The sequence below is a fragment of the Geotrypetes seraphini genome, chromosome 7 (genome assembly GCF_902459505.1).
Source record: "Geotrypetes seraphini chromosome 7, aGeoSer1.1, whole genome shotgun sequence".
NCBI classification, from domain to species: Eukaryota; Metazoa; Chordata; class Amphibia; order Gymnophiona; family Dermophiidae; genus Geotrypetes; species Geotrypetes seraphini.
This window is the reverse complement of record NC_047090.1, coordinates 103851703-103878825: the sequence shown is the minus strand read 5'-3', so window position 1 is coordinate 103878825 and position 27123 is coordinate 103851703. Positions and strand designations below refer to the sequence as shown.

At 41.2% G+C, this 27123-nt stretch overlaps 1 protein-coding gene across 3 annotated transcripts in view; it reads left to right on the top strand.

The window, feature by feature from the left end:
* The window catches only part of TEDC1 (tubulin epsilon and delta complex 1), a 130755-nt gene that overhangs the window by 48621 nt on the left and 55011 nt on the right, over positions 1–27123 (top strand). Inside the window, exons 1-3 of one of the 3 annotated variants that reach the window (XM_033953316.1) lie at positions 2127–2399; positions 6180–6264; positions 14417–14619. In XM_033953316.1, coding sequence (XP_033809207.1) covers positions 2280–2399; positions 6180–6264; positions 14417–14619 — 408 coding nt within the window. In that variant the 5' untranslated portion in view covers positions 2127–2279. Of the gene's footprint in view, positions 1–2126; positions 2400–6179; positions 6265–14416; positions 14620–27123 lie in introns of those variants that run through there. The other 2 variants (XM_033953315.1, XM_033953317.1) reach the window with 2 other exon arrangements.

The following is a 27123-nucleotide window of genomic DNA, read 5'->3' as shown; positions in this document are numbered from 1 at the left end:
GATTGCTGGTGGAGAAGGGGAGCAGTGAAGGGGTGGACACAGGGAAGGTAAAAGGAAGGGAGAATGGGTGGACAGCCGAGGAAAATGAAAGAGGAGGGAGGTTCAAGCTCGCATTTAAAGTACCTCAAACCATAAAAGACATTTTAACTTCCTTCCTCATGGGTTGATATGAAATATGTAGTTTAATTCTGCATCAAGACATTGGTGCCATCTAATGGTTTCCGGTTGCTAATTCTTTAGCACATCCCTGGAAACTGGTTCTGAATAAATGAAAATTACTTCCAAGAGTCTCAACTTCTTTTATGCTTTTTGGCTGTGCTCAGTGTCTGTGAATAGATTTTTGCTACCATTTTAATTAATTGGCAATAACATGTGGGCACAGAGGGGGTAATAAACAAAAGTGCATGTTGCAGTTTCCTTAAGTATTTTTGCAAATAATCAAAGCAAAAACCACATGACCAGTTTTGTTTTAATTATTGCTTAATGAAATATTACCCACTGAAAAATGCACCTGGAGGTAAAGCCCTTAAACCTTTATTACAGTAGACCTAGGGAAAGCTATTGCTTACCCCCAGAAATAAAGCAGCATGATATCTTCTTGGATTCTGCCATAGGAGGAGCCTTAAACAATCTAGGCCAATCAGAGCCTTAGGCCCCTCCCCAGTGCACCCCAGGATACACCAGGGAGGGGAAGGCCTGCTATTTTTAAGAGGCGGGCCTGCTGGCCGGAGGGAGTAGGCATCCCTCTGGGGAACCATCGTAAACAATGAAAGGGGAAAAGGGGTCGTCGGAGGCACAGGGGTGTCGGGGGGGGGGTACATTGCTTGGGAGTGGGAGTGGGCATTGGGGGATTGCTTGATGTCAGCAATGGGAGGGAGTGGGTATCTCTCCTGTTGCCGTTGGGGTGGGGGATGCATGTCGGCGACAGGAGGTAGTGGGCATCCCTCCTGCCGATCTTCAATTTTTTTATTGCGTTTATTATTTGCATGTTCCGTTCGCTATCACCAGCGATGGGCACATGCAGATTTAGCGAACCTTCACTACTCTCTGCCAATCTCATTTGCATGTGCGGTTTTAGGAGAATGACTTGTCTTTTTGAAATCGCTACAATAATAGCTGCGACAGTGACCCATCGGTTTTTACCGCAAAGTATTGAGAATCTAGTCCTGACTGAAGACTGAAATTAAATAACAGAAGCAGAGCAATAAGTTTTCAAAGTGTAGAAACATCCATGTCTCCTCACCCCATTACCTCTCTCACTTGCATCTCATCCTCCATTCCCACCTTCCCTTCTAGTCAGGGTTACTTTCTTCCTCCCCCACTTAAGGGTCCAGCATCCATCTTCGTCCCATCCCCTCCCCTTCACCCTGTGGGTCCATCATCCATGTCCCCTCCTCTCCCCCCCTCAAATTGCAGTTCACCATCTGTACCCTTCCTCTCCCCTCCTCTTTCTGCGACTCTTCCGTTGCTCACTCTCTGATCCCCCTCATCTCCATGACATCTCCTTGGCATTCTACTTCTGACCTGACAACCTCTTCCCTCCCCCCCCCCCGTAGGTCTGGCCTCCAATTGACCCCCCCCTCCCCTTATACTGCTGGTATTTCTTACTTGCCAGCTCTCCCAAAGCAGCAGCAGCAGTGGCTAGCCATCAAAGGAAACACTGTAAACAGGCTCTATGCAGCCAGCCCCACCAGGGCCTTTCCTCTGTCACGTCCTAGTGACGCAACAGAGAAAAGGCCTTGGCGGGAGCAACAGCACCCTGCTGCCTATGCCCATGATAGGGTTGTCAAAAAAAAAAATAAAAAAGACTGCACTGGCCCCAAATCTTCCCCTTGGAACTGGGCAATTTGGCAGGATCTGAAAATTACTCCAGAAAGACGTATTTGTAACTCCTCAGGCCTTTAAAAATAATAATAAAATGTTTCTATGGCTTTTCAAGTTTTCATGCCTTTTCTTTCTCCACTTTACAGTGATTTTTGTTTCAGAATAAAAAATAGCATTACTAAACCAGCCCTCGTCTTCCCACACTGAATTAAAAACGCGACTGGACCATTTCGGGACTCGCAGTGGTTTCAGATCCCCTGTGCTCTCTTTCCAAGAGGGGGCGCTCTCTAGAGATGCGAGTCTGACGCCTCCCGTCTCGGCGTCGCTCTTGGCAGTGAGCGTAGGGCACCTCTCGTCGGCGGGGGATCGGGTTGCTAGTCAATGGGATCTTTGGCGGTAACATCGGAGGTGGCGGCGCCAGATCCGAAAAGAGGCTGAGATTGAGCCGGCTGGAAATGAGTCGTGCCACGAACGGCCGGTTGAAAGAAGCGATCGCTGCGTTGTGCCGTGTGTTGAGTGGGCTCGGAGTTAACCCAGAGACGTTTAGGCAGGCGAAATTCAACCGGCCTGAGGCGGTGAGGGAAACAGGCCTGGACCGTCAGTGCTCAAACTTTCTCTCAGCGACATTTAAGTACTCTTCCGAAACGCGTCGCTGATATATAGGGCCGGCATCATAGGAGGCAGCTCTGTGGGTGCTGCCGAATTGCTCATCCCAGGAGGGAGACTTTTTGGCCACTTCTGGATTTCTGCCAGTCCTGTCCTGATGCTTTATGGGTCCTGCAGCACTAGAGATACCAAGGGTGAACCGTTCCAAAGGCCGAATAGATTTTTTCACTTGGTACATCCAGAGAATGATTTAAGTGTGATATTGCAAATGAATCAAGGCACCATTAAATGATAATTGGGTTTTCTTTGGATCCTGTGAAAGAAAATGGGGAGCAATTTGGGTAAATTTTAAGAGCTGAAAATTGTTTTCCACCCTGTTGTTAAACGTAGGTACATCAGTTTCAGTGCAGATGTACTTGCAGTAAAGGGGAAAAGGACAGGGCAAGGAGAAGCAGTAGGCAAAAAGGTGTACTTGGATTTCTTCTTAATGGTTGGGCCGCTTGGTTTACTTCTCTAAAGCTTCTCTCTCATGAAAGTAGTGATCATGATCAGTTCACTGATACTGAAGCTCTAATGAGTGAGAAATATGGCTGAGTGTGAGAGCAAGACCTTTCAAATGAGTGTGACACACTCAGTGTGTGAGACTTGGCACCTCTGAATTTCAGTGGATACAATACAATTTTTATTTGTATACCACCATAGAATCATAGACTACAAATACTACACTGCTTTGGGATATAAGTTGACACCAGGACTGGCCAAAAAATCTTCCTCTTGGAATGGGTAACTTGACAGCTCTGATAGTGACCAGACTCCTTGACTGTGCAGGGAGGAGCAATTTCCATCGTGTGTAGCCAGCATTGTACCCTAAGGGTGTTAAAATATTTTTGTAACAACTTACAGCATCCTACTGTTTATCATTTCACATAAATGCCTTTTTGAGTAACATTTAACTTCATTCTACAGATACATTGAGGCAATAAAGTCTAAATAAACCAAGCCTTAGCTTCCCTATGAATGAGCTAAGTGACCTGTTATATTATTTTTATTTTATTTTTCAGGACAGTGTATGCATATGTATTTAAAATTCAAAATGTACCATTGGCTTGCTAAATGTTGGCTATGCTTAAAATCTAAGGCCCCCTTTTATCAAGCAGCGTTAGGGTTTTTTATCGCCCTCCACTGTGGTAAAAGCTCCGATGCTCATAGAATTCCTATGAGTGTTGGAGCCAGCGATAAAAAAACCCTAATGCAGCTTGATAAAAGGGGGCCTAATTTAATTTTTGAAAATAAGGACTTTTACTAAGGTGCACTAGCTTTTTTAGTGCACACACAAGATTAGCGCGCGCTATAGTGTGCGCTAGCTGAAAAATTACTGCCTGCTTAAAAGGAGGCAGTAACGGCTAGAACGCGTGCCTTTGTAAAAGGAGCCCTAAGTGCATGAAAATAATTTTAAGGCCACCTGTTCCTCTAGAGTGGCAGCACCCAAATAGAAACTGACAAGACAGAATTTGTCCCTGTGGGAAACCATCTCTGTCATTTTTTTAAGGAGGGAGGAAAGAATCAGAGTATGATTGGGCATAGTCACTGACCCTCAAGCCTTGTATTGAAGAATGTTAGTGTAGAAGGACAGAGGTTGAGATACACTAAATCAGTGGTTCCCAACCCTGTCCTGGAGGAACACCAGGCCAATTGGGTTTTCAGGCTAGCCCTAATGAATATGCATGAAGCAAATTTGCATGCCTATCACTTCCATCATATGCAAATCTCTCTCATGCATATTCATTAGGGCTAGCCTGAAAACCCGATTGGCCTGGTGTTCCTCCAGGACAGGGTTGGGAATCACTGCACTAAATAATGTTGGTTGCGAACAGGAGAAACTGCCCTCACAGCAAATGCAACAACAAAGGTGACCAATTGGTATTCAGTCTCTTTATTAGTAAATAGACTCGACACGACCGTGGACCACAGCAGACGCTGTTCATTAGAGCTGCAGCTTATTTATAGTATATATTGAAGTGCTTTCGTGATTTGCACAAATAAATTCACTAAAAGACTCTTGAGGCATGCCCCTGTGGGCCAAAATACGATCGTGTCAAATCTATTTACTAATAAAGAGACTGAACACCAATTAGTCATACACTAAAGAATGACACAGAGATGGTTTCTCACAGTTAGCCGCGGGGACAGGGACATATTCTGTCCCTGTGTCAGTCTCTAATCCCAAAATTTAGAAGACAAAGTATTTTTTCCTTCCTTGTTGAACTATCATTGTAAACCTGTTAATCTGTGGATGCAAGCCATAATTGCAACTTCCTGTAGTTCAGAGGTGTTGATAGTTATTGCTTTGGTAATCTACTTGCTGTTAACACTTTGCTGTAGATATTTTAAAAGTGATAATAACCACATTTTACTGCTTTAAATTGTTTGTAATGACTTTTAAGTGATACATGCTAAAAAGTTATTTGTGTTGCTAAAAAATCCAAAAATAGCTGTGAGAATAAAAGTAATTTTTATTATAAAACAATAAAGCAAAGTTTTTGAACTGTCTGCGCTAGGACAAAGACAAGCGCTTCTAACTCACAGAGTTAGCACCAATTTTCAAAGTGGTAGAACTTCCATACTTTTACTGTGAAATTTGACACAGGCAGAGTACCCAAGGACATCTATTTGTAGGTGCTTTTTCTAAAGGTATTTTTCCATGAAAAATAAAGCATGTAGATTTGACAGTATAATCTGTGGAAGTCATTTTAAATGGTTTGCATGGCATTTATGCATGTACATTCCCCTCCACATGTAAAAATAGTAATTTTAAGAAACCACTAATTTACATGTTTAGATTCACAGCAGGCAGTTTGGAAAAGGACATTTTATAGAAGTGGATTGGACATACTGCCAAAATTTGTATATTATTTTCAGTTTTACAACAGCAATACATGCATGCTTAAGAAAAATATCTACATATTAGGATTTACCTCGGAGCTGAAACAGATGTGTCAGCTAACAGCTCATTTGGATCCGGGGCTTGCACTAGTGACTGAGGGGATGATTAAACTTATCTCTTTTATAAACCACTTCGAAATAATTCTTTTATTTCTGCCGGTCCATAGGTGTAAAAAGGTTGAAAAACACTGGCATAGGCTATCTTGTTCCCATACCTAGACTATTGCAATTCCTTATACTGCATCACTGAGATGGAACACAAGAGATTGCAACTACTCCAGTATACCGCAGCTAGATTAATTTTCAGAGCAGGCAAATTTGAGAGGGCTAGTACACTGTTGGGAGAATAACACTGGTCATTCTATTTTGTCCAACCAGTTTTTCCATTTGTAAATGGCCAAATATTATGTCTAAGTGGTTCTTCATTTATTGTAGCAGCAAATATCTCTATGATACCTGAAAATCCAAATTTACCTGAGATCCCAAACCTCAGTTTCTTTCATGGCAACGCTTATCTCTGAATGCAGTGTTAATCAATCAGTATGACATTTAATTATCTCAGATTTGTGGTAACCAAGCATCTGCTGGTTTTACTTTACATTTTTCTTCAAAATAGTATCTAAAATAATGAACAGTGTCAAGATTAAACTCTTGTGTATTCTTACCATGTTCCCATTTCTGTGTCTTTGCACATTAGCAGCTGATATGTTTTTATGGTATCCTAGTCATCGTAGGTTAAAACTGAAGAGAGGAAGATATTTGAAGTGAAAAACAGGTTAATTAGAGATATGTCCTTTATTTCTTAGACTGCTGAATTCTGGAAGCTGTTATGTTGTCTTCTAAAGGAAGTTTGCGGGGCTAGAACAAGAGACCTAAATGATGAAAATATAGGTAAACAGCAAATTTATTTACTTTAAGTGTAACATTGAAAACATCTATATATGGTGGATACTATGAGCCTGAAATAAAACCATTTCTGTTGTGTGGTTGGTTTTTTTTTTTTTGTGAATGAGAGAAAATTTATTTTTTTAAATTGTTACCTAAAAACTATGAAAGGATGAGTTAGATGGGAATGAAAAAAGGTCAAGGATAGATCAATGGCTTGCTGTTAAACTCTAAAGCCTGAAGGCAGAGGTAAGAAGAATAAGACAAGGTAAGCTAGAAGCAGATGAGGCTGGTGGAAACTAGTCCCTATGGGGGTCTAGAGATAAAGTGAAATTGGAGTTACAGTAGTTAGATCATATGATACAGAGTACCATTTTGTAGAATATGGCAGTCAAGATGTATCCCATTTAGAGAGTTTGTCTTGAAGCAGTAACTGTTAAACCAGAGCTATTGCATTTATAAAAGAGGCAAAATAGTGACATTTTAGTTTATTTTGGCATGTTTTCAATCAACATAATTTTCTGTATTGTCAGTATTCAACTGCTTCATTCTAGGGTACTGGAATTTTAGTAGTGTATTATTCCCTGAATTAAAATATGACTTTACAACCTTCAGAGATGGCAAGTGCATGACATAAACAAAGTTCTTTATTGTCCCTCAAGACCGGCATAGAGGGATGGGTTTATGCTTCTCTGACAGCAGGTGGAGAGACTGTTTCAGCCAGCTTGCTGAAGATTAGTGGAGCTCAAGGTCCATTCCCCTTGTGTTTGCTCGTCCCTTTGACTTGGTCAAGGGCTAAACACAAGCTGTTTAAGCACTAATAGTGTTCCTTCAGGGTGCTCATGGTGCCAGCTGTATTTCGTCTTATTTTTTCGTGAGAAGTCTGGGGGGTTGAGGGTCAGTCTGTGGAGGTCCGACTGGCAGCTCGGAGGTCCCAGCGAAGTGCCTGACTGACTGGAAGCAGAGGGCCTTTCCTAGAATGGCTACACCTGAGAGGAGCTTAAGCAGGCAGCAGCATTTACCCAGCACAAGGTCTGTGAGTAAGGCTGTGAGAGTCTGTGGGAAAAATCGGGGGGGGGGGGGGTCTACAGCTAGGACTTTGGTCCTTCTTCCATAAAATCCTGTTTTTGAGTGTTTTTTTTGTCAGCCTTGAGATTATTTTAAGATGGTTTTTTTTTTTAGCATAAATTCACCAGCAGTGGCCATCTTGGATTTTCATGATTTTTTTTTTCTAAGTTCTCAAACTTCTCCAAAACACCTTGTTTTGCTTCCAAAGTACCAGGGATGTAGTCCTCTAACTCTAATATCCCTATATCATGCCTTGTTTGTGTAGGATAGGCAGTGTGATTGAAGCAGGAAGGCGGAAACTTCAAGTTTGGCTCTCATGTGGCCTCTGGGGTATGGCGCATGGCTTTAGAGCCTCATAAGGGAGCAAAAATTTCCCCAGGAGCCCTGGAACAGTGGCATGGTGTGCTGAACTGGTGCAGAGGTTCTGCAGCCAAAGAAGAGATGTCTCATCGCTTCTAAAAGGGAAGGAGAGTTGCCTACTATGGTCTTTACCCCAGAGTTCATTAATCGGCTCTGATAGGCGTTTATGCATTGCCAAAATATGTAATTTAGGTCCGCTGAAGAGCAACCCTCGGTTCTAAGAATCCTCAAAGTGCTTCTTCTATGGGAGCGGAGCTCCTCCTTGACTTTGTCTGCTGGACAGGGATTCAGGTGTCAGAAGTTTAGCCTTGTTCTCCTGCATGGCCTTCCTAATGGGAACTTCGGCCTCCTATGTTGAGAATCGGGATGGAATCCCGGACATAGATCCAGGAGAGGATCCCTCCATATGATGGCTGTTCAAGTCTTCACCCCTGGCAGACGTTATTACTGACTCTCTTTGTGAGCTCAAGATTGATCTGCCTCGGCCCCATTCATCTCCGTGTTCTCTTTTGAGTGGGATCTGATCTCAGGTCATGTCTTTTCCATGGCACCCAAACATGAAACTCCTGGTTACAGAACCTTGGGAGGTCCCGGCAAGCTCCTTCAAAGGGGCGAAAGCCATGACTAGTCTGTATTAAAGAATGACACAGGGGCCAAATATGTCCCCAACCCCACAGGAACTCCATTTTCCCGTCCCCGCGAGTTTTGTTGCTGTCAGTGTCCCTGCCCCATTCCTATAAGCTCTGCCTTAACCGCACAAGCCTCGAACAGTTATGATTGTAAAGTGTGTGAGGTTTGTGTAGATGAGGATGGAGCTTGCAGGACTGGGGCACATACAGGAAAAGAACTCGCAAGGATGCTGTTGGCCCCTCATGGTCACCCCATACTAAGATGTTCATTTAAATGCTGTTGTTTCTCCTCTTCTGATTGATTACTATGGGTAGTGATTTTGAAAATGGCTGGTTCATCTGAAGTCACTAAGGCCCTCTTTTGTCAAGCTGCGTTAGGATTTATTATCGCCGGCTGCTGCGGTAAAAGCTCTGATGCTCATAGAATTCCTATGAGCGTCGGAGCAGCCGGTGATAAAAAATCAGGTAAAAGTATAAAATCTTTAGGTTTAGATAATTTGGTTCAATCATGTGATTTGAAAGATATATGGCGTATTCTTCATTTTAATGATCAGGAATTTTCATTTTGTTCACAGGTTCATAAATCATTTTCAAGAATAGATTATATTTTTGTTTCAACAAATAAAGTGCAACAGGTGATTAAAGCTTCCATAGATCCTATTATTATTTCGGATCATGCGGGAGTATGGATAGAATTACAATTAGATCAATTAGAGAATGGTAGACCTCTTTGGAGATTTGATAATGCATTGCTTGTGGATGACAAATTTTTGGAAAATTTTAAAACACAAATTAACGATTTCTTTCAAATAAATTTAGTGGAGGATACATCTATAGAGAACGTATGGGATGCATTTAAAGCAACTATGAGGGGTAATATTATATCATATTCAGCTTTTATTAGGAAACAGATTAAAATACAATATATAGAATTAGAAAAAGAAATAAAAATATTAGAAGCTAAATTGGTAAGTAAATGGGAATATGAAGTTTTGCAAGCTCTTTTGAAAGCAAAAGGTAAATATAATGAATTAACTTCAAAAATGATAAGAAGAGATTTGTTTTCCAAACAAACAGTGTATTATGGAAATTCTAATAAGGCGGGGAGATTATTGGCAAATTATCTTAAAGCAAAAAAAAGAAGAACTAATATTAATGGAATAAAAGACGATAATGGGATAATAACAAATCAAACAAATATAATATTAAAACAATTTTTAAAATTTTATAAGGACCTGTATTCTTCAGAGCCTTATTTGGAGAGACAAAAAGATGGAAAAGATTTTTTAGATTTAATTAATGGACCTAAGGTTCCTGATCATATAAAACGGAGTTTAGATGAACCTATATCATTAAAAGAATTAGAAACAGCATTGAGATCTCTTAGAGTTGGATCCGCTCCAGGTGGTGATGGTTATACAGTAGAATTTTATAAAACATTTCAAAATATCCTTTCCCCACATTTACTAAATTTATATCAGACACAACTTATAAAAGGTAATATTAAAGGTACTATGGCTGAATCAATAATAATTGTTTTGCCTAAGCCAAATAAAGATCCTACTTTGGTTTCAAACTACAGGCCTATATCTTTGATAAATGTTGATAATAAACTTTTGGCGAAAATTTTGGCTTTGAGATTAGCCAAAGCTCTCCCACATATTATAGACATGCATCAAACGGGTTTCGTTGCTAAAAGACATTCTTCTAATAACTCTAGACTATTATTTCACATGCTAAACTTATCAAAAAAAAATGGATGAACCGGCTTTTACAGTTTCATTAGATGCTGAAAAAGCATTTGATAGGGTAGAATGGAATTTTATATATCAGGCTTTAGAATGGTTTGGTATAGGTTCCGGATTTATACAAATGGTAAAAACATTGTATAGCTTCCCGATTGCAAGACTAAATATTAATAATAAGATATCTGATGGTTTTCAATTGCAAAGGGGAGTTAGACAAGGCTGTCCTTTATCTCCTTTGTTATTTGATGTTGTATTAGAACCCTTATTGTTAGCAATACAGCAAACGAGGGAGATACAAGGTATTCCATATTCAGATATGGAATATAAAATTTCGGCTTATGCTGACGATATTTTACTTTATTTGAGAAATCCAGAGTCTACCTTATCTTCTTTATTGAAATTAATTGATAAGTTTGGCAAATTTTCAGGTTATAAAATTAATTGGAATAAATCTGAAATTATACCCTTGAATGTTCATTGTGTAAAAGGATTATTTGATACTTTTCCATTCATATGGAAAGAAGAAGGATTTAAATATCTTGGCATTCAAGTTAAAAATACAATTGAAGATACAATAAAAGAGAATGAAAAATATGCATTAAAAAAAGTTACGGAGTTATGTGAACAATGGAACCCATTACATATTTCTTGGTGGGGAAGAGTTCAAACTATTAAAATGATGATGTTACCTGTGGTTTGCTACCAAATGAGTATGATACCTATGTATTTTCAGGGGTCCTTTTATAAAAAACTTAATAGCATTTTAACAAAATTTCTTTGGCTTGGTAAAACACCTAGAATAGCTTTAGTAACTTTGCAAAAATCAATTAAAGAGGGAGGGGTAAATTTTCCAAATTTCTATAGGTACCATCAAGCCTATATTCTACGTCAGGGTATGTATTGGATCCTCCCAGAACTTATGGATAATGCACCGGATTGGTTATATTTGGAATGGCGCCTTATGTTTCCCCTAAATTTAGTTCATCTGCCAAGTATTAACATACCTAGAAGATACAGAGAAAATAAAATATTAATGGATACTTGGAAAACGTTAAGGTTTATTGATAAATTAACACCTATCCCAATAAACAAATCAACTAATCAATCTATATGGATAAACTCCAAGATCAAAATTGGCGGAGCTCAAATCCTTTGGAAGAACTGGATTATTGCAGGCATTAGATCTCTAGACGATGTTATTTCAGAAGGTAAACTGCTGGATTTTTCACAATTGCAACATAGATTTGGTCTTAATAAAACACAAAGTTTTAAATGGTTGCAATTGAAGCAGGCCATTCAGGTTGGGTTCCCTGAATGGAAAACATTAAATAATCAATATAGTTTAAAGTTCTTATGTTTTCAAGCAGACTTCCTAGGACATCAAGCCGCATTGTGGTATAAATTAATATCTGGATATTTGAATAAAAAACCAAAAAATGGTCTAAGAGACATTTGGAGCATTGAGATTGGACATCAGATTAATGCATCTCAATGGCCACTAATTTGGTCTTGGAGAATGGGATGTACAGTGTCAGCATCTATGAGACAAACTTGGTTTTTCTTATTACATAGAGCTTTTTGGACCCCTACACGTTTGCAAAAATTAGACAGTTCTAAGTCCAATAAATGCTGGCACTGTAATCTAGAACCAGGGACATTAGATCATTTATTGTATCATTGTCCCTATATTAAAACTTTTTGGAATTCAATTTGGCCACAAATTAATAAATTGATGGAAAATCATATTGCAATATCATATGACACAATATTATTTGGAATGATGATGAGAAAAAAAAGTCAAATTTCACCAGAAAATAACAAGCTTTTATTAATTATGACAGGGGTTGCCATTCAGAATATAACTAATAACTGGAAGAATTACAACAACCTAAATTATACATTTTGGTGGAATACAATATGTCATATATTCAAAATGGAAAGAACAATAGCAATACAAAGGGGGACATATACTAAATTTATAAAAATATGGGGGCCATTGGCAAAATACTGTAATGAATAAATAGTAGGACTTTTCTTCTTCTTTTCTTCTTTTATGGATCTTTTTTATGACACACATAGAGGGGGGGTAAAGAAAATAATTTCTACATAATATGTTATAATATATTATACAATATGCAATGTATGAATGAAAAGTAATAGAAGGGTGGGGGGAGGGAGAGGGGATAAAATTTATTTAGAATATATTGTATTAGATATAAAAATGTTATTGAATATTCATCAATTGTATTCTAACATGTTGTACATTTTCTATAAAATTTGAAAATTAAAAATATTATATATTAAAGTAATAAAAGGGTGGGGGGAGGGTGAGGGGGAAAATCAAATTTAGATATATAATGTGTTAGATATAAAAGTGATACTATGTATTTATCAATTGTATTTTAATATTTTGTACACTTTATGTAAAATTTGAAAATAAAAAATAATGGGAAAAAAAAAAAAAAAAAAAATCCTAATGTGGCTTGATAAAAGGGGGCCTAAAGTGTTATTTTAGAAGCAGCCACCAATCTAAATGGCAGCATTCAAATTGTGGAAAGACCTGAACATTTAAATGCCATTTCAAAAAAGCACTTCAAATGATGAGCTACTGTGAACAAAATATGCACATTCACCCCAGAGGGGTGTGCTGCAATTTAAAGCTAAGTCACTAGATTACTAATAGACGATTTTAAGATGGACATATGAACATATATAAATGTAAAATTAAAAAATTACTTAGTAGGTTGTATAAGAGCAAAGGATTAATGAAGGATCAATGAAGAATGGTGCCAAGAAATACAGATACAATATAGTAGCTGGATAGGTTTATTTAGATTCTTTACTTGCTCTCAAACACTATATACATGATTTCAAAACAAAGGTCGTTCAGATGTGTGGAAGCTCACTTGGTCTAGATGGCAAAAGGGTGTGGGCAGGGGAGTGGTTTGAGCAGGATGGTAATATTTTACTTAGGAGCCATGTCCATAATGGCAGACCCAAATGTTGGAGTTTAAAGCTGTTCCAAGGCATGAGTAAGTGCCTGCTGCAGGACCTACTCTAAATCCTGAGATCTCAGGCCTTGTGGTTCCACTGCTTCCCCTCCCCCATTTTGCATACCCTGCCATCACTCTATCCCCCTCCTTGACATCACCAGCCCCTTCTGTCACCTTACCCCCGGCATGAACAGACCTTACAAAAAAAGAACCTCCCTCCCCAGAGACTCCCAAGTGGAGGCACAAGCCCAACATGTGGAAGCCTCCCTTTTCCCTCCTCGGGGCTACAAGATCCCCCCCCCCTTGGCAATCTCCAAGCTTACCTGGGGATCCCTGGTGTCTAATGGGGCTTGAGTGATACCTACTGTCTCCTGCTTTGTGGGCCTCCAGGATTCAAAACTACCAACTACTCTAGAGGTAATAGTGCAATATTACTGGTAGGGATCATGCTTCCATATATAGACTTGCATATACTACTACTACTACTACTACTACTTATTTCTATAGTGCTGTACATTAAACATGTAAGAGACAATCCCTGCTCAACTGAGCTTACAATCTAATCAAAACAGACAAATAGAAGAAATAGGGGTTAGGGAATTAGAGAGGAAATGATGAAACAGACATAGGTAAGAGTTTGGATTGAAAAGCTGCCTTGAAAAAGTATTTATGGAAGCCTGACCTTTAGTGGTAATGCTGCAGTAATACACTAAAACAGGCCTGCCCAACTCAAAAATGATCCGGGGTTGAAACAAAGTTTGAAAATGTAGCGAGGGCCGCAGGTAGTAAGCAGGGACTGTCTATGTTAAAATGTACTGCGCTGTGTACACCTTTCAGTGCTACAGAAATAAATAGTAGTAGTAGTAGGTTAGAAATCTCTCATTAGGTGCCTTCTGAGTGGTTTACAATCACTAATAACAGCAAAGTATAAAAATCAAAAGAAAAAAATGAGAAAATAGAGAAGGTTGAGAATTTCATATTTTCATAGGAAGGTTGTAGGCTTGAGAAGCTGGTTGCTGTGTTTAAAGCTGCATTTTAAATACTGACATTGTAGCTGGGAAAGAGAAACGGATGCCTCCTTGAAAAACTGCACTTTGATGTGCTCTACAGTCAGTGTATGGTTTTCTGTGACAAGGATCCATTATTATGGTAATGCTACCAGAAGGGCTACCAGTACCTGATGCTTGGTAAACTCCACTGAAAAAATGAACAATTAATTCATAGCAGAAGGAAATGGGCTATATGTGCTGTAACTTAATTGGTGGGTTCTGAATTATATTATTGTGGTTTTATTGATGCTTTGGGAAATGCCATGTAAATGTAATGCAGTTTAAGTGATTTGTCATATATTACCTTGCAGATGCTCAAATTAGATTTGTGAAATCAATCCTGTGGTATTATGGCTATGGTAACTTAGACTTCTACTGTCTTCCATATGATGGATCACAGGGTAGCAGAGAGCTGCTGCTAGTATTCTCTTGGCTCTTACACACACAGCATATGCTGGAGAAACTGCTGGAGGTGAACAAGATCCGAGTTGGTGATGAGATCTCAGTTTGCACGGTGAGTAGGTTTTTGTTTTCTTCTAATTTCTCCACAAGATTAAAACTAGGATTTTTCTGGAAGGAGAAGAATATGAAAAAGGAGAAGTTAGGTAGGTGTACTAGATATTTTTTTTTCTAAGATTTTAGAGTTGGATATTACAAAGCACTTATCCATAGAGAAGCAACCAGTATATGGGTAGGTGCCCCATCTGTCACGTTGTCAGGATAATGCTACTGAATATCCTTATGGACTTCCTTGTGCTGTTCACATAGTGCAAGGGTAGATTATGGGCATTTTGCTAACCACTGTGATTAATTGGTGACATTTCAGCCATTTTCCTGGACTAAATTTATTTGCATAGCTATGCGGTTAGTCACTGAATATTGTAAATATCCATATAGTGAGCATCAGTCATTGCTCTCCATGCATATTAAGTGCCAATGCTATCTGGATAGCAGCACTGAATACAGAGTCAGCTCAAGGGATTGTGGCACCCTAAGCTACCTTTCTGTATTGGTGCCCCCACCAATTAATGCTCCCATTATCGCCACTCTCCCACTGCTTCAGCAATCCCTGCATCCTCCTTTCCCGGGCTCCCTTACATCTAGCCAACCAGCCCACCCTCATCATTTCATAGCAGCCTGTTTACACTCCCCACCTGTCTACATCACCCATCTTCCAGCCTGATTCCTTCACCACCCTCCTTCCCACAGCTGATCGTATACCCTGATTAACCCCATGGGTGATAGGGACAGGAGCAATAACCACTCCTGTTCCAGTGGCTGCCTACTTCAAAATGATGCTGCTGAACCCTAGTGGTAGTCTTGCAGCACTGCTGCTAAGATTTTCAAGCTGTCCTAAAAGGTAGCCTTTGGAGCAGATGTCAGTGGAGATCATTCCTGCCCTTATCATCCCAGGGATCCATCTTCTTCTTTCATCCCCTAGATCTCCTATTTCCTGTTCTACTTCTTTCTGAACCTTTTTCTCCCTTTTCATTTAGCTACTTTCCTTTACTGCATTTCTGTCTTCCGTATTCGCTATCCTTCTCATTAATCTTCTTGACATTCTCACCTCATGGTCTTCCTATGTGGTTCCATAGTTCCCAGCATTCTCCCCTCCCTCCACCTACTCTCCTCTACTGTTGTAGTCCAGCATCTTTTCTCTCTTTCCCCTCCTATTCTTGTAGTCTGACATCTCCTTTCCCTTTGCCTCCATTCTAAACATTTCCCTGTCCTACCACCATGGTCCAGAATCTCTCCCTCCCTTCCACCACCACCATCTCTCATCCTTCAACCCATGTCCAGCATTTCTCCTTCCAGCTCCCTCTGCTCTGAAGCTCACATCCCCCCCAGTCTATCTTAACATTTCTCTTTTTTCATCAGCAGTGATACTCAGATGCTGCCTTGCAGCTTGATTCAGATCCTTTAGTCTGAAGTGCCCTGCCCTTTTTGACACAGCTTCCTATGAGTAGGGTGCATCAGAGAAAAGCTTCAGATCAGTCTTCAGGCAGTGTCTTTGTATTGCTGCTGAGAGAAATGTTAAGGAATGTTAAGGCAGACCTGAGCAGTTGGGGGGGGGGGGAGTGGGGGGTAGAAGGACTTACAGACCTTTCTGCTTGTATTACCTCAAAGATAAATCTGGTAAAGATTAACATACAAAATCTGTTTATATTTATTTGTTTTTTTAATAGTATCTACCATGTAAAGAATGCTTTCCCCCCCTAAATAAGAAGTATGTCATAAATGATAAGTATGTCAAACCCATGCAAAGAGTCTTAGAATTCACCACAAAAGCAGCCCTGACATTGAGCATATGAATTTGTCAAATGTGTCTTGCCAATAATTTTTTACATTCTAGCGTTAAATTTAGTTTTTTCTTCTAGATAAGTTATGCCTACCTACTGTAATAAAAAGCATTTGTGATATTTAGGTGTATGTTCAATTCTTTTTTGTTGTTTTTAAATCTCAGTATGTATGGAATTGGGTAGGCGGCCAGAAGTTTTTTCCTGCTTCTTTGGGCTTCCAGCTCACTATGAACTAGCCTTTATCAGTTACAACATCATGAGTTTTCATTCACAATTTCTCAAGAATCCTTCCTCTTTTGTTTAACTCAATTTTTGCAGCAGAGTTTCGCAACCCAGTCCCAGGACACATTAAGCCTGTATGGTTTTCAAGATATTAACAATTAATATGCATGATCTACCTTTGCAAGCACTGCCTCCATTATATGCAAATCCCTCTTGCATATTCATTATGAGAATTTGAAAACCTGACTTGCTGGGTGTGTTCTGAGGACTGAGTTAATCCTTGCTCTACAGTGACTCCTAAAATAGAGGTCACGGATCATGGCTCCTTCCAGAAATTTGTATGTTTGCATCCTGTGTCTGTCTATTAGGTTTCACCATAGTGCAGTGACAGCAGTTAAGAATGATCACTTTTCAGCAGTCCCAATCCTAGTTAGCCCAGGGATAGATAATAATAATAGCTTTATTTATATCCCACTATACCTTGTGGTTCAGAGCAGTTCGCATCAAGATAAACTGCAAAGTATGCAGCGAGAACACATCAAAACACTTAACAAAACACATTGCAAAAAAGTACACCAGCATAGGTAGAGCTAGTCAAACCAGTAAGAAATTCAAACAAATCTGTCAAATAATTGGGTCTTCAAAGATCTTCTAAATGTTAAATATGAAAATGAATTCAGAAATAGATCACTTAAGGTTTTATTCCAAATACCTGCCTGAAAAGATAGTGTTTTATCAAGGTATCTTTTATATTGGCATCTTTTAGAAGTTGGAAATGAAAACAAAGTACATGAGATACGAGTTTTATCTAAAAGGACAAAATGTTTTTCAGAGGTAGCTAGGTGAGATACCAAAAAGTGTTTTATAACACAAATAACCAAATTTGAATATCATTCTTGCTTCTACTGGTAACCAAATGTAATTTCTTATAATACGGAGTAATGTGTTCAATTTCTTCAATCCGAAAATCAGATGAACAACTGTGTTTTGAATAATTCTCAATCTTTTAACAGTTTTTTTTGTAAGATCCCAAATAAATGATATTACAATAGTCCAAAGTGCTCAGGATGAGAGATTGTACCAGCAATCTAAACGAGGCAAAGTCAAAATACTATTACTATTGAATCAGGCCAGCCCTAATATAAAACATTAATATAAAAATAATAACCATACATAAATTTTAATAGCAGAACTGTGTTTGCACCTTGTATGTTCTGATATAGGCTACACATTCTCTTTACTTAATATTACTTCATACCCAGGGCTGTGGAGTCGGTAGATAAATGTTCCGACTCCGACTCCAGGTACCCGAAATTTCCTCCGACTCCGACTCCTCGACTCCAACTCCGAGTCCAAAGCACTGGTTAATTTTCAGATCGTTAAAATGGAATGTCAAGTTGAGAGAAATGAGCATTTTCGACACCACCTTCTTTTTGCTTTTAATCAAGGTTCTAAGGCCGCAGAAGCTGCTCGCAACATTTGTGCTGTGTATATAGTAGGTGCTATAGCTGAAAGAATCGCTTGTGATTGGTATGCCAAGTTCAAAAATGGAGTCGGTAGATAAATGTTCCGACTCCGACTCCTCAGTTTTTTGTACTTCTGATTCCGACTCCGACTCCAGGTACCCGAAATTTCCTCCGACTCCTCGACTCTGACACCACAGCCCTGTTCATACCATTGTGCTACTCAAAAAGAACTGAGAAAACTAAAAACATGCTGGTAGGAAAGTGAGCAATCCTAGAGTTGAACACAAACCCACTCCAATATAAGTTGCATAGGTGTAAAACAAGAGATCAATAGAAGGGTCAAGCCCAATATGCCAAATTATGAATTACATTCACAAATCACAATGAGATTGTCCCTTGAATATTCTCATGACGTGCATTATAAAAAGACCTGGATGGCAGCAAGCTCGGTAGCTGGTCCAAGGTTGTGGAATGCAATGAATGATTCATTAACATTATGTTCTGACTTTAAATCTGTTAAAAAATTGCTGAAAACTCATCTATTTGTCAGAGCATTTCATAAATAAGGAGATGTCGGTAGTTTCCTACAAAGACTAAATCTTGAAATGAGGGTTTTGATGTTTTTATTTTTGAATTGTTTAGAGATGTAGCATTTGTACATTTTATGCATGTCATTCTTAAGTTATGTATGTGAAAATTGTATTCCGCCTAGTTGATAAGCGGAATAGAATTTTTTAAAAATAAAATAAATAAATAAACTTTATTTGTCTACTTAGAGAACCATTTGTTTTCTAAATACCAAGTGTATTTAGTGTAACTCACCAGCAGATGGTAGTTTCTTGCAGCATAAAACCATGATATTAAATCACACCGCTTATTAAATTTGCATGAGGTGTGTAGAGAAAATGAATGTCATAGTTTTGATGTCTCATTGCATAAAAATATAAAGCTGAAAACACTAGTGCAATGGGTGTGTCATTCTGGACAGTAGGGTATTCTCCGCATGCTTGCGAGCCATGCAGAAGGAATCCATTCCAGGTTTTCAACTCTGCCACCTCCTCCAGAGGTCTCTGCTGCCCATTTCAGTTTTTCCTGCTGCACATGAGCCAGAAGGTGTCTTTCTGGTCTGCTCTGTAATATTTTTTTCAGTATTTTTTTGTGGGTTTTTTTGGCTATTGGTACACTAGAGCTCTGTAATGCAGGGGAAAGCTCTGCCTGCATAGAGAAGAAGAAGACTTGGGTTTGCAGCTAGCAGGTTAATCCCTTGGGGACTTGTTTGGCCAGCCTGCAGAAAACTTCATGGAGCTCAGAGTCCGTAACCCTAGTAACCTAGCTCACCTACTGAATCGCAGGGGCTTGAGAGCAGGCTGTTAGGCATCCGCAAACTCAGTGGGGCTTCTCAAGGTGCCAGCTGCGATTTTTGCAGTTATGTGGGGGTTGGGGATCAGTCCTACTTCAGTCTAACTGGCAGCCTGAAGATCTCAACATTTGGAGCACGCACTGACTGAGACATGGATTCTTCTCCCAGATCCAGCTATTTCTTAGAGCTGAGCTGAGGCAGCTTCAGCACCTTCAGAGCACATGTTACATTTAGTAAGGCTGTTACAGCCTATGGGCAAAATTGTGTGTGTGTGGTGGTGGGGGGGTCTTGTAACCCTGTTTTTGAAAGTTTCTGCCATATCCTCTAGGGCAGTGGTCTCAAACTCAAACCCTTTGCAGGGCCACATTTTGGATTTGTAGGTACTTGGAGGGCCGCAGCAAAAATAGTTAATGTCTTATTAAAGAAATGACAATTTTGTATGAAATAAAACTCTTTATAATTTATAAATCTTACCTCCCCCTCCGAAGGCCTGCATGTTCCCCCCTTCTCTGCAGTGTCCTCCAGCTTCCCCCCCTGGTTTCCCGGTCTTAGTTTCAGCTAATTACCGCAGCCTGCAGAGAGGATTACCGGTGCTGTAGCGTTCCTTGCAGGCTGCCATCGGCCTCCGCAGCACGTTCCCTCTGCCATGGTCCCGCCCCTCTTCTGATGTCTGGGGCAGGATCGCGGCAGAGGGAACGTGCTGCTGAGGATGATAGCAGCCTGAAAGGATCGCTACAGCACCGGCAATCCTCTCTGCAGACTGTGGTAATTACATTATATTACATTACATTACATTAGTGATTTCTATTCCGCCATTACCTTGCGGTTCAAGGGGGATTACATCCAAACTAAAAACAAGAATTACATTTCAACTTTGAAGTAATAGAATAAACGATGAGATAAAATTTTAAGGGATAATTATCTGAAGATAAGAGTAGGATTCCAGGGGGGAAGCCGGAGGACGCTGCAAAGAGCGGGCAGCACTAGTACAGACCGTGGGCCGCAAAGTAGAACCTGGTGGGCCGCATGTGGCCCCCGGGCCGTGAGTTTGAGATCACTGCTCTAGGGTCTCCCACCTCTAAAAACCTGTTTTCAGTGTTTGTTCAAGGCATTTTATAAGCCTTTTTTTGGTGCCAAAATGCTGTTGTGGCAGCCATCTTTATTTCACAATTTTTTTTCAAAGTTCTCCAGATCCTTCAAATCACCTTGTTTTGCCTCAGAACTGGCAGGAATTAAGTCCTCTGACTCTTTTACCCCAATTCATGCCAGTTTTACATTGAATGGGTGCCGTAAGAATGCCTTTGAACCACATGCCGCACAGCATTTGAAGGGGAGGTGGTAGCATCAGGCTTGGGTTTCTAGGGCTGAAGAGCCTCTGGGGACCTGTCTACTGAGAGAAAATCCATCCTGGAGCCCTGGAATAGTGGTGTATCTAAGCATAAGAGCATGGATGCTGCGGAGCCCAAGAGACGTAAGGTGGAGTTACCTAAAGGGGACTCAGTGATGCCTAATAAAGCCTTTTCTCCTGAATTTGTTAATTTGATGTGGAAAGCGTGTTTTGATAGCCGGGATTCTCATATGAGTTCTGGGCAGTGAGCTAAGGGTCGCATGGGGAGTTTGGGCTCCCAGGGCACATTAGGGTCATTGGCAGCAGCTGTTCAGGATCCTGTGGACCTTTCTGACTGTGACTTGTATGCCCTTGCTGTCACAGAATGAGTCTTCCCTGCTGGGAGATATAGGGTCACAAATAGGAGTAAGAATGAAGGAAACAGTGGTTGCCCTCAAACTCCCAGCAGACCTCTTTCACTCAGTGTTCTATCCTGAGTGGGGTGAGAGCGCAGCCCATGTCTTTTTCCTGGCATCCTGATATGAGTGTTTTAATCATGGAGCACAGGGATGCTCCTGAGGGTTCTTTAAAGGTACGCAAAACAATGACTAGGCTGTTTCCTATGACACAGGAGTGTTAACAGATGTTTGTTCAGCCTAAGATGGATTCCTTGGTTGCTCAAATAACCAAGCGCACATCCTTGCCAAGTGAGGGAGGTGTAGTATTAAAGGATACACAGGATTGCAGAGTGGATGTTGTCCTAAAAAGGCAGTTTGAAGTTTTAGCCTTAGGAATCAAAGCAGCTGCAGCAGCCTCTTGTGGCACGAGCTTGTCATACCAAGATGCATGGGCTCACCCTGGCAGAGGACAAGCCTTTGCCCTAGCTTATGCTAGCAGGGGTAGATTATGTAGCTGATGCTCTTTATGACATCAGAGTCATGAGCAAAGTCTCGGCTTATTCCATTTCAGCCACAAAATGCTTTGGATCAGGCAAAAGATGTTCACCTCCAAGGCTACTCTCAGCAAACTCAATTTCAAGGGACAGATGTTGTTTGGAAAGAGTCTGGACAGTTTGATGGCCACGTGACAGATCGCTGGCCAAAATCTCTCTCGGACAGCAGACCACAAATCTCTAGAGTTTCTGAGTGGTCTAATTTTTGTAATTCCAGGCGTTTTCAACAGTACTCAGGAGGCGCTTAATCTCAGAGATCCTATCGGAGCAAGACAGAGATTCTCAGGGTCTAAGCGAAGCCAAGCGTCTGGTTCTCAGTCCTCTTCAACTTCCAAGAAGGCGCAGTGACACCAAGGCCAAAGTCTTCCCCCTGAGGAACAGAGCCTGGGCTGGATAGTGAATACCTGGGAATACTATTCAACACAGCAGAAAGCAGAATGCCGGGTCTATCTAAAAAAAGATATAGCGGAACTAGAAAAGTTTCAAAGAGCAACCAAGATGTTAAAGGGGATGGAACTCCTCTGGTATGAGGAAAGACTAAAGAGGTTAGGGCTGTTCTTCTTGGAAAAGAGATGGCTGAGTGGAAATATAACTGAAGCCTACAAAATCCTGAATGGTGTAAAGAGGACATTCAATGAAGTTGCAAGGAGATATTTTTAAAACCAATAGGAGGAAATATATTTTCACTTGGAGAATGTGGTAAGAGTTGTTAACATAGCTGGTTTTAAAAAAGATTTGGACAAATTCCTGGAGGAAAAGTCCATAGTCTGCTATTGAGACAGATATGGAGGAAGCCACTGATTGCCCTTGATTGGTAGTATGGAATGTTGCTATTATTTGGGTTTTTGGTAGGTACTTGTGTCCTGGATTGGCCACGTTAAGACAGGATACTGGCTAGATGGACTGTTGATCTGACCCAGTAAGGTTATAGATGTGGTTCTTTGGGCAAAAGCTCATATGCGTCCGCTCCAAAACATATTACTGTCTCAGTGGTTTCTACATTCCTGTGAACTCTGGAATCCCATTGCAGTATGAGTTGGTGGCTCCACCCACAGTTATTACGGGACATGCCCCTCAGAATAACTTTGGAGGTGATTCTCACAACAGATGCCAGCCTGTTCAGCTGGGGAGGCCATTGCAATGGATGCTCAGTCCAGGGGCATGGTCAACCCCTGAGAAAAAATGGTCCATCAACAGTTTGGAGCGTTGGGCCATTCGATTGATTTTATAAAAGATGGAGAAGAGTTGGAAGGACAGCCTGTCTGAGTCTTCTCAGACAATGCTACAACGGTGGTTTATGTCAGTCACCAAGGAGGCACCAAGTGTGTGCAGCTGAGACTGGAAATGTTCTGGTAGACAGAGACACACCTACAGGCGATCTCCACAGCACATGTAGCGGGAATGGATAATGTCCAGGCCGATTACCTCAGCAGGCAGATCTTAGACCTGGAAGAATGGACTATATGCAGTAACGTTCCAGTCCATCATTCTTCGATGGAGTTGGCCAACTTTCGATCTGATGGCTTTGGTGAGAAAAAAGAGGGCGGATTGGTTCTTCAGTCAAAGATCTAAGCCTGGAAGTAAAGGTCTGGACGGCCTAGTCCAGCCGTGGCCAAAGAATGAGCTCTCCATGACCCATCGCTTGGTCATCTCTGGTCCCAGAAGTGCTCAACTTTAATCTACAAGGCAATGACGCGATAGAGGAGAAACTTTGAGGCAGCTGCATGCAGCTAGTGAGAATGGCTACTGTGTCAGGGCCCCTCTGAAAGTGAAAACTTTGGTTTGGAAAAGCACCGCGAAGGTAGTGTGTTCCAGAATGAGGTTGCAGCAAAAAAGAAAGCCCATTGCCTTGTAGATTCGAGCCGAGCACTCCTGTGACCAGAGACGACCAAGTGATGATCATTCAGAGACCAAGTTGTTTTGTCTCCTGAAGAAGGCAGTTCTTTCTGCCAAAACCTGGATCCTTGTTGCGACTATATATAATTACATTTATACAATAAAGTTTGCATTGGACATCAGCCTTGCTTTCTTTCTTGTTCTGCCTACTGTCTCACTCAGGAAGTTCGAGTCAAAACTGAGATTTTGAGGTTGGTCAGTCCTCCAGGTAATCTAGTGTTTTAATACATTGGAGAAATGTTTGAGCTTCATAAATGTTTCTGTTTGATATGACTATTTTGGTATAGAATAAAAGCCTCTATCTGCCTGAAAACACCTTGATTTAGCTTAAAATCAGGTGGGATGGACTCTTCAGGGGCCAGGATACATCAAATTCATACCATATTTGTGCTGTATGGTGGTCCGAGCACTGTCCATGCACCATGTGCCACACAGCTCAGGGGTGGGGGAGCCATGGGCTTAGCCCTCTCTAGGTCCCCTGGGGATGTGGGATCCCAGATGGCTTGTGTTCCAGGCCAAAAGTCCTGGTTAGAGCCGGGAAAGAGAGAAAGTATGTCCCCAGCAAAGCGCAGCTGTGTACCTGCCACAGAACCCTAGAAAGGGACACAGAAGTGATTGAAAAGGGCCTTGGAGTGTCCTGGATTTGGTTTCACTCCAGAATTAATCAATATGCCATATGAAGCATATTTGTTTAATAGCGGCTGCATGGAGTTCTCGAAGTTTGCGGTGATGCTGTCACCAGGAGTCTCTCTCTCCAAGGGTGTAATTCTCCCTCAGTGGAACTAAGCGCAAGAGATGGGAGTTCAATCAGAGGAGGACTAGGATGATATGGATTCAGTGTCCTTGCTTTTGCTTCCAAGTCTGGATCTTCAGTAGCAGGGGATTCTGCTTGACATCTGGGAGAACCTGATCCTGAACAGGTGGAAGCTGTAGATCTTGAAGAAGAACGACTGTGTGCAGGCTATTTAAGTCCTACGCTTTCAGAGATAATTTCTGAGATAATTACTCTCCACCGCAACTGTGCCTGTTGCCTTCAAACATGCTGTGTTACACCAGTCCTTAAAAAACCCCTCACTGGAACCTACCTGCCCTTCCAACTTTCGTCCTTCTCCCTCCTCCCCTTCTTATCCAAGCTACTTGAATGTGCTGTTTACCGCCATTGTCATGACTTACTTTCATCTCAAGCTATTCTTGAACCCCTTCAATTAGGCTTTCACCCTCTCCAATGTACAGAAACTGCATTTGCTAGAGTCTCCAGTGACTTGCTCATGGCCAAATCCAAAGGCCACTACTCGGCCTCATCCTCCTTGATCTATCTGTGGCATTTGACACTATAGATCATGTCCTACTCTGATATACTGTCCTCGCTTGGATTTCAGGATTCTGTTATCTCATGGTTTTCTTCCTACATTTCAAGTCTCACTTTAGTGTATGCTCTGGGGGATCCTCCTCTGCTACCATTCTGCTATCGGTCGATGTACCTCAGGGCTCTGTCCTGGGACCTCTTCTTTTCACTATCTACACTTTTTCCCTTGGTGCTATAATTTCTCCTCCCATGGCTTCCAGCACCATCTCTATGCCGATGACTCTCAAATCTACCTCTCTATGCCTGAAATTTCTACAGCAATCCAGGCCCAAGTCTCGGCCTGCCTATCTGACATTGCTACATGGATGTCTCGCCACCATCTAAAGTTAAACATGACTAAGACGGAATTCCTTATCTTTCCTCCTAAACCTGCCTTTCCTCTCCCTACATTCTCTATTTTGGTGGATAACAATCTCATTCTCCCTGTCTCATCGACTCGTAACCTTGGGGTCATCTTTGACTTGTCTCTGTCCTTTTCTTCACATATCCAACAAACCGCCAAAACTTGTCACTTCTTTCTCTACAACATTGCTAAAATCTGGAGTTTCATTTCTGAGCACACTATCAAGTCCATTATCCACGCCCTCGTCACCTCTCACCTGGATTACTGCAACGTGCTTCTTGTGGGTCTCCTGCTAACCCATCTTTCCCTCGTTCAATCTGTTCAGAATTCTGCATGTCTCATATTCTGCCAGTGTCATTATGCTCATGTTACCCCTCTTCTCAAATTGCTTTATTGGCTCCCTGTTCACTTCCACATACAGTTCAAACTCCTCTTACTGACCAATAAGTGTGTTCACTCTGTGGCTTCTCAATATTCCCTTCCTGTCTTATCTCTTCTTACTCCCCGCCCTGGGAACTCTATTCTCTGGGTAAGTCTCTTGTCTGAACCCTTCTCCTCTACTGCCAGTTCTACTCAGCCCCTTTTGCCTTGCTGCACCGTAGGCCTGGAACAAGCTGCCTGAATCAGCATGACAGGCTTATCAGGAGTATTCAAATTCAGGTTCAAAGTCCGCTTTTTCAAAGCTGTGTTTAGGTCCTAACCCTTCCAATTTGTAATATACTATATCTGTTTCTTATTCCCTCTGTAATCCCTGCCCTCTCTACCTTTTCATCCCTTTATACAGTGGAACCTTGGTTTACGAACATAATTCGTTCCAGAAGCATGCTCGTAAACCAAAATACTTGTATATCAAAGTGAGTTTCCCCATAGGAAATAATGGAAACTTGCTTTGATACATTCCCCCCCCCCCGAGGCCAGCGGCGCTGCCCCCCCCCACCCGAACAACTTGAACTTCCCCCCCACCCACCCCTGTCTGGCACCGGCATGCAGCCCACAGGACATGCCGGTGCCACTTGAAGATCTTCCTGCCTCTGCCGGGCCTTGAGCATGTCTGCGCATGCTCAAGGCCTTCTAATTCTCCCTCTTGCCAAGATTCTCGGCGAGAGGGAGAATTAGAAGGCCTTGAGCATGCGCAGATGCATGCTCAAGGCCCGGCAGAGGCAGGAAGATCTTCAAGCAGCACTGGCACGTCCTGTGGGCTGCGTGCCGGTGCCAGATGGGGGTGTGTGGGGGGGGGGAAGTTCAAGTTGTTCGGGTGGGGGGTGCCGGTTCGCGCAGGCGGGGGGAGTGATGCCGGTTCTCGGGGGGGGGAGGGGTGCTTGCAAATCGAGTCAACACTCGGTTTGCGAGACAAGTTTTGCGAGAATGTTTTGCTCGTCTTGCAAAACACTCGCAAACCGAGGTTTGACTATTTCCTTTCATGATCAACATATATTGATTCATCCTTTGTCCTGTGTGGCTGTTTTAATTAGATTGTAAGCTCTTTCAAGCAGGGACCGTCTCTTGCATGTAGTGCTAATGAAATAATAAATAGTAAGTTCTTCAAATATGCAGTAAATACGTAAATCAAAATAAATAAAGCTATAACAATGTTATATTCTCACAGATCTATGAGTAGTAAACTTGTTTTTATATACAGAATGTGCTGAACCATTTCATATTTTCTTGGTTTAAAATAGTACTAGGGTTATCAAAGAATTTTTGTTGTACTAAAAAGCCCTATTTACTGTTAAACAAAAGCATAGCTGTTGTAATATCAGCAGCCATCGGTATTTATTTTCAAGCA